Source organism: Rhinolophus hipposideros (genome assembly GCF_964194185.1).
Source record: "Rhinolophus hipposideros genome assembly, chromosome: 11".
In the NCBI taxonomy this organism is placed as follows: domain Eukaryota; kingdom Metazoa; phylum Chordata; class Mammalia; order Chiroptera; family Rhinolophidae; genus Rhinolophus; species Rhinolophus hipposideros.
In genome coordinates, this window is record NC_138057.1 from 52,068,778 (window position 1) to 52,075,615 (window position 6,838).

Sequence of the window (6,838 nt, forward strand, 5' to 3'; positions counted from 1 at the left end):
GCGCTGCCTTTTTTTCTGGGGCCAAGGGTGGGCAGGGGAGGGAGAGAGGGAACCTGTGGAGGTCAGCAGGGGTGATGGGAGCCGAGCTGGAATGAGCTGCTGGACCTACTGTTTGAGGATTTTGCACCGTCGTGTCAGGCTACAGTGGCTGGGAGTAGGGAGTTGTGAGTGTGTGTGTGTGTGCATGCGCATTGAGATGGTTTTAACCAGTGAGACAGACCTCCCTTGTGGTGACCACACTCAACTGGGAAGGAAGCTGAGGTCCCAGGAAATTGGACCACCAGGTACAAATCTCAGATGTGCAAGAAATATCACAAAAATATAACTTCTATTTTGACTCCCCATTTCTGACGCTTTAGCGTCAGAAACATAATCTTTTGTCAATTTGGGATTTCTTCTCTTCCCACAAGGGTCACAGCTAAGTTCCAAGGGTCTTATATAATGCAAAGGTACTGGGAGAGTGGTCACCACGGTCTGTATGGCACCCATTCCCTGAGATTTCCATCATTCCACCTGGCCCCAGTCAGCGGTGCAGGTAGGCCGTCCCAGAGCACTTTCTCGATCCTGTCTGTATAACCACTTTTAGTGTGATGCTCTCTACCACTGCTGGGCCATGTGCAAAGACCTGAGAGACTTTGGCTACCCAGGTACGCCTTGAGACCTTTTCTACTCCGGGGTCCTGCTCTGGATTTTCCTTGACCGCCAAGGCATGAGTTGCTGTAGCTTTCAGGTCCTGCAGACCTGGCCAGGGCTTTGGCCTGGGGAGTGAGGCTCAGAGCCCCTCCCTTTTTGGACCCTTCTGGCCCAATGCTCTCACTATGTTCCCTCCTCCTCTCTCTTCCTATTCCTGAGTTTAGAGACTCTTTTGTTAATCTGCAGGTGGGGAGCCCTTACTTTTACTTGTCATGTTTTCTTCCCAATCTGTTGTCCATGCCTTAAGTCTTTTCTGTTCCCTTTCAAGCCTAGACTTTTGAAGGCCAAAAGCCAGGACAACATTCTTTTGTTCTCTGGTTTCTGCAGTCACATCTCTTCCTTGGGGCACTGAGTAGAGAGTGATATGGCCAACTGAATGGTGAGAAGGAGTGAGAGGTGTGGGCTAGGTGTCTGTTCCTGGGTCAGAAATATGCTATCATATTAAGATGTATAGAGTCAGGTCACCAGGATGCCTGACCCAAATAGCTGGGATTCAGGACAGAGTACAGAGCAGAATACAGATGGCGCTGAAGAGGGAGATAGCTGGCATAGACTCAACACACACGCCCAGCTGGGAGGGGTCAAGAGGGGCTTTGTGTTGAGTGTGTTGATGGGGTCGGTGGTGGCTCTGGGGGAACCTGCGGAGATGAGCCAGACCTGGCTGAGTCCTGCCCTCAGGGAGCTCACTTCCTGGTGCAATACCATGAATGCAAAGCAGAATGGGATAGATACCAGATGAAAGGTTCCCCCAAAGTTCTGTAGGATGAACGGGAAAGAGAACACTTTCAAAGTGCATCAGGAAAGGACGCATGAGTGAGATGGTGTCTAAACTGACTTTTGAAAAATTGTCCCAGGTCCTACCAGAGGACAGTGTGGACAAGATGGTGGTGCAGGCAGTACAGGCAACATAGTGAGGGGGGCCATGTGAGGGGCTTCATGGGGCATCAGACTGAAGGAGCCGGGGAACTGGATTCCGGAGGGCCCGAGGACTCAGCTGAAGAATTTGGGCTTCGTGCTGTGGAGCCATCAAAGTTCTTGATCAAAAGAGTGATGAACCAGTCAGGATTGCACCATGGAAGCAGAGCCACTCTGAGTGACATAAGGGATTTGTTATGGAGAAGGGACCTAGCCAGTTGGGAGCAGTTGGAGAAGCCTGTGCAAAACTGTTACCTCTGCATCTGGTGTTGGGCCTGAAGCTACTGTAGATAGCTGGGCCAGTGGGCACGACGTGGGGGTGGGGAAGGGCACACTAGCTCCCAGGAGGACCTGTGTCTGGCTCTCACTGTCTTCGATCTCAGTGACACTGTGACCTGCAGGAGAAGCTGGCACTCTTTGTCAGGAACTGCATGTGGCACAGGACTCAGAACAGCTGAAGGAGGCGATCTGGTGGGCCATGGAGGGGCTGCACTAACGACAAGGTGAGCAGCAGGTCAGCAGGCGTATGTGAGTGTTCCCGCAGTGTCTGGCGCAGCTTCACTTTTGCCTTCCAAGTTTCATGCACATTTCGCTTTCGGTCAACCCTAACCCAGACCATATGGGCAAGGCAATTCTGGGAGGCGTAGTCCTACCTAGTTAGCTTGACCCAGGACAAAGCCACCGCAAGTGACTAACGAGAGCTTTCCTGGAAGGATAACCTGGCAGCAGCCAGTGAGGGATGGGTGGTCAGAGCAAAGGAAGGCAACCACCCTTGGGCTGATTATAGGATGGTGTGTGGCAGTCATTAGGCTCTCTACGAGTTGCTCAGCCCGCCTTCCTTCTACACACATGGTGGGTATGCCTTCTGTCCCCTTGATGTTCACCGTGACCATGTGCCTTGTATTGGCCAATGACAGGGAAGTGGAGGTAACCTACCACTTCGGAGTTGTAATGACCAGTGGGGAAAAGAGAAGCGGGGGAGCCTACGCTAGAGTGGAGCTAATGAATTTATTTAGCAATATCTAATCTATTTATTTAGCAATATGCAATAGCAAAAGACAAAGGCAATTAATAGAATGTGCTAATGACAGAAAGTAAAGGTGATTAAGACTAAACTGTATACATTGATAACAATGTCATGTTAAAGGAGTATACATACATATGAGTTTAAGAGATCCCAAAACATGTTTACTATTGATAAAAAATCACTTGGTTAAATACACAAAGAACATCAGTGAGGAGTATCCAAGTAATAAGTTTTATGGGATAGTGACTATTACAGTAGATGCCAAAAGCTCACCAAACCAGGGGGGAGGTGGGGAACAACACTGGAAAAGTCATAAATCCAAACCTTGCCAGGTCTATAGCTGAGAGAAACTCAGGTGTCTCCCACACTGCTGCTCGCTAGTTCCCAAGAATGTTGTTGTTATTGGAAGTTAGGAAGTCTTCTGAGACTGCAAGCTGCATACAAGTGCCCAAAGATGCTAGAACGATGACGATCCACCAACAAAAGAAGTGTCTGCAGTCCATTGAGGCAAGTTCGGATCTCTTACTCTGAAACAATCCAATCCTGAAAAGCAGTCCTGAAACAGCAAATCTTCTGAATAGCAATCTTTTGAAACAGCAATCAATCAATATCAATCCACCTGAGGTCTGTCTTATATATCTCTTCAGATGCACCCCAGAGCCGTTTTGTGTGCCTGCCTCCCCCTCTCAAGGACTAGCCAGTTCTGGGAGGGTCCGGCAGTCAATGGTAAAAAAAAGAAAAAATATTACTTATCTGGCTCAAGGGCTAATTCATCCAGACAAGCAATATCTACTGTGCTTGCTTGAGACCATCAGCCCAAGGTCTTCCAAAGCCTGGCAACGTGCCTATCATGTCATCCTGATACAACTTAGCTACTTCTTTACTTCATCTGCTGATGTGGGTGCAACAGAACAAAGAGGGAATTCTCTCAACCCCTGATCAAGAATTTCTTTAACCCTAAGCTAACCATCATCTCACAGCACAGACACAACAGCAAACATCACCCCATATCTCCCCTGCTTGGGAGGATGAGACCAAAGGGGGAATTTACTCAACCCCTGATCACAGCACAACCAGAAAAGGCAGAAAAGCGACCTCATCTCATGTCTCCTCTGCTCGGGAGAATGAGGCACAGAAAGCAAACATCATCTCGTATCTCCCCTGCTCGGGAGAATGAGACCAAAAGGGGGAATTTACTCAATCCCCGATCATAGCACAGAAATCACCTCACATACAGGAACAAATAAAAGCTAATAGACAGAAGCTCGCATCAACCAATGAAGGCAAACTTTCTTCAACATCCCTACAGGAGTGGAAGCTTGAAGAGTCAGTGCAGGTCTTGTCCTTTTCTCTTTTCCTTTTGTCATGGCGACCAGCAATGTTTCAGATGGTAGTTGCTTTATCATCCCGAGTCCCAGAGGGGTGAAGGTGATGCAGAGCAGATCCCCCCACCAGCCAACCTCTAATGGACCTGCAGCTTGAGCGAGAAATAAACCTTCGTGGTTTTACGCCACTGAAAATTTTGGAGTCATTGCCACAATATAACTTAGCCTGTCCTGCCTGGTAGAGTTGGAGAGCAACAGCAAAAGTGGGGCATTTTCCTGGAGAGCAGATCTCCCCTCAGCAGAGCTATGGCAGCAGCTTTCACCTCTGCATTTCTCAGGCTGTAGATGATGGGGTTCAGTGAGGGTGTCACGACCCCATAGAACAATGCAATAATCTTATCCAAGTTAGGGTCCTTGGCCTTGGGCTTGAAGTACATGAAGGAGATGGTCCCATAGAAAATGACCACCACTGCGAGGTGGGCAGAGCAGGTGGAGAAGGCTTTGTGCCAGCCTGCAGCAGAGGGCACCCTCAGGATGGTAGCCAAGATGAAAACGTAGGACAGGCAGATGAGCAGGAACGGGGCCAGCGACAGGACAGCTGTGGCCACCACCAAGAACAGCGCATTGAGAGAGATGTCCCCACAGGCCAGTTTCAGCACTGCCAAGATCTCACAGAAGAAGTGGTTGATGACACTGTGGCCACAGAAGGGGACTCTCCAGGTGAGAATGGACTGCAACAGTGAGTTGGCAAAGCCTGTCCCCCAGCTTAGTACTGCCATCCACATGCACGTCTGCCCACTCATGAGCTCCGGGTACCTAAGCGGCTGGCAGATAGCCAGATAACGGTCATAGGCCATCACAGCCAAGAGTAGGCACTCTGTGGAGCCTAGCGCCAGGGTCAGGTACATCTGCAGGGCACAGCCAGGGAAGGAGATGGTCCTTTGGGCTTTGAGGAAGTTGACCAGCATGAGAGGCACGAAGGAGGACGAGCCACAGATGTCCATGAGGGAGAGGTTGCTGAGAAAGAAGTACATGGGTCTGTGCAGGCGGGGGTCCAGCACGTTCAGCCCTATGAGGAGGGCGTTCCCCAGCACATTCACGGAGTAGACGCCCAGGCAGAGCAGAAGCAGGACCGTCTCTAGGTTACGGTGCTCGTGGAGTCCCAGCAGGACATACTCTGTCACTGCTGTCTGGTTGGCCTTACCCATCTCATTCTCCCTCCTTTTGCATCTGGACCACACAGGTGTTGGAAAAAGCTCTGGCTGGCCTGGGAGCCAAGCAACCTGGATGTGTGAGCTGGGGCAGGTCAGCCCCACCTCTGGAATTTAGTTACACCATCTATAGAATGAGAGAGTGGGACTTCAGGTCTGCAAGCTGGTCCTCTCAGCTCTGCAGTTATGACATACCTTAGGGGAGGTAAGACATGTCCGAGTCCCTTAGGGTCTTCACTCTTCTCCCCAGGGTGGGCTCTGGGGAGACAGTAGAGTCGGATTCCTGTTTGACACTCTATTAGAAAGAAGCATCTTTTCTAGGTTATGGTGAATTATGTCATGATATTTCAGAGTCATTCATTGCTGAATATTTTTTGAAGACCTACTCTGTGCTGGGTATTGTTTAACTCCTGAGGCTACAGCAGTAAGAAAAATAAGTGGACAGAAAAATGCCACACCTATCACAAGGCCTTCTCCTCTTCCCTTCGTTAGGTGCAATGAGCTCTGGAACGCAGGTGGGTGATGGGTGATGCTTCCCCAGTGTTCCTTTGGGCCTTAAAGTTTGAGCATTTCTGCTCCATATAATATGTAAGCTGATTTCTGGTCACCACTCCTTAAGGAATCATAGACCGTCTGTTGATTTTTTGAAGAACATATAAGAGCATACATATCCCAACAGAGCCACTGGTCACAGGATTTAACCCTGGTCGTGAAAGCCAAGTGACTCCTTCTTGGCCTTCCTGTTGCTTTTTAGGGTAAATGATACGGGCAGTGATGTCACATGCCAGGAAGACCAGGTACTCATCTGGAGGAGGTGTGGTCAGTCACTGACTAGCTTTATACTGGGAGGGATGGGAAGTGGCTGCAGCTTTCTCCCAGGTGGCCTTACTGCTCTTCTGAGCAGGTCTCACTGCCTCCTTGGAAAGTGCCAGTGTCAGATGTTCACCGGAGGGAGCCGAAATGTCCCTAAGGCACTGTATAGTCTTGTTAGGCAGGAAAGCTGTCTTATGGCCCAGGCGACTTCTGGTCTAAAGCAAAAATAGGAGCTGAATGTGAACTTTTATCATTCAGAAGATATAATCAGGGCCCTCCCCTGGCCCCTGTACTCCGGGATTGACTGTGAGCCAATGTCCTGCGGCAGCCCTGGAGCACCGTCTAAGCACGGGGATGGATTTCTCCCCTCCTTCCTCCTTAATTGCATCTACTGTTTGTAGGGGCCGAAGGGCTCACCCTCTCCTAAGTAAACCATGTCTTTTCCCAGTGCTACATCTTTACCTACGAAGTTCCCTTTTATAGGCATGTCCTCCCTTCCCCAGTGGGAGCCTTCTTGTTCATTCCTCAGAGCCCAGCTCTCTGTCCTCCTTTCTTCTCCCTCCTGCCCCCTGCAGAGTTTACCTGCTGTCAGCTTTTGGCCATCCCTCTGTATTCTTGTTTCATGTGCTGTGTGCCTGTCTCCTCGACTACACTTGACAGCAGGACTCTGTCTCCTTTCCAGCACCCCCAATAGTGAGTGTTGCCAAGGACAGTCACTCAACAGATAATCAATGCACGATTCAAAAAACCTAGCTTTGCACCCAGCTTTAGCACTAAGGTGTGTGATATTGACCAAGTCATTTGGCCTCTCTTGAGACTCAGTTTCCTTTTCAAAAACAGGGATGCTGCGTAGA

The 6,838-nt window shown here is 49.7% G+C and overlaps 1 protein-coding gene across 1 annotated transcript; it reads right to left on the minus strand.

Moving 5' to 3' along the window:
• Positions 1-3,770: 3,770 nt before the first annotated feature.
• Positions 3,771-5,168, minus strand: LOC308505381 (olfactory receptor 13C7-like; the record flags this gene model as incomplete). The annotated part of the gene is made up of 1 exon (XM_081067491.1): positions 3,771-5,168. One exon carries the CDS (start codon positions 5,166-5,168, stop codon positions 4,182-4,184), a length of 987 nt encoding a protein of 328 aa, XP_080923617.1. The 3' UTR covers positions 3,771-4,181.
• Positions 5,169-6,838: the final 1,670 nt, after the last annotated feature.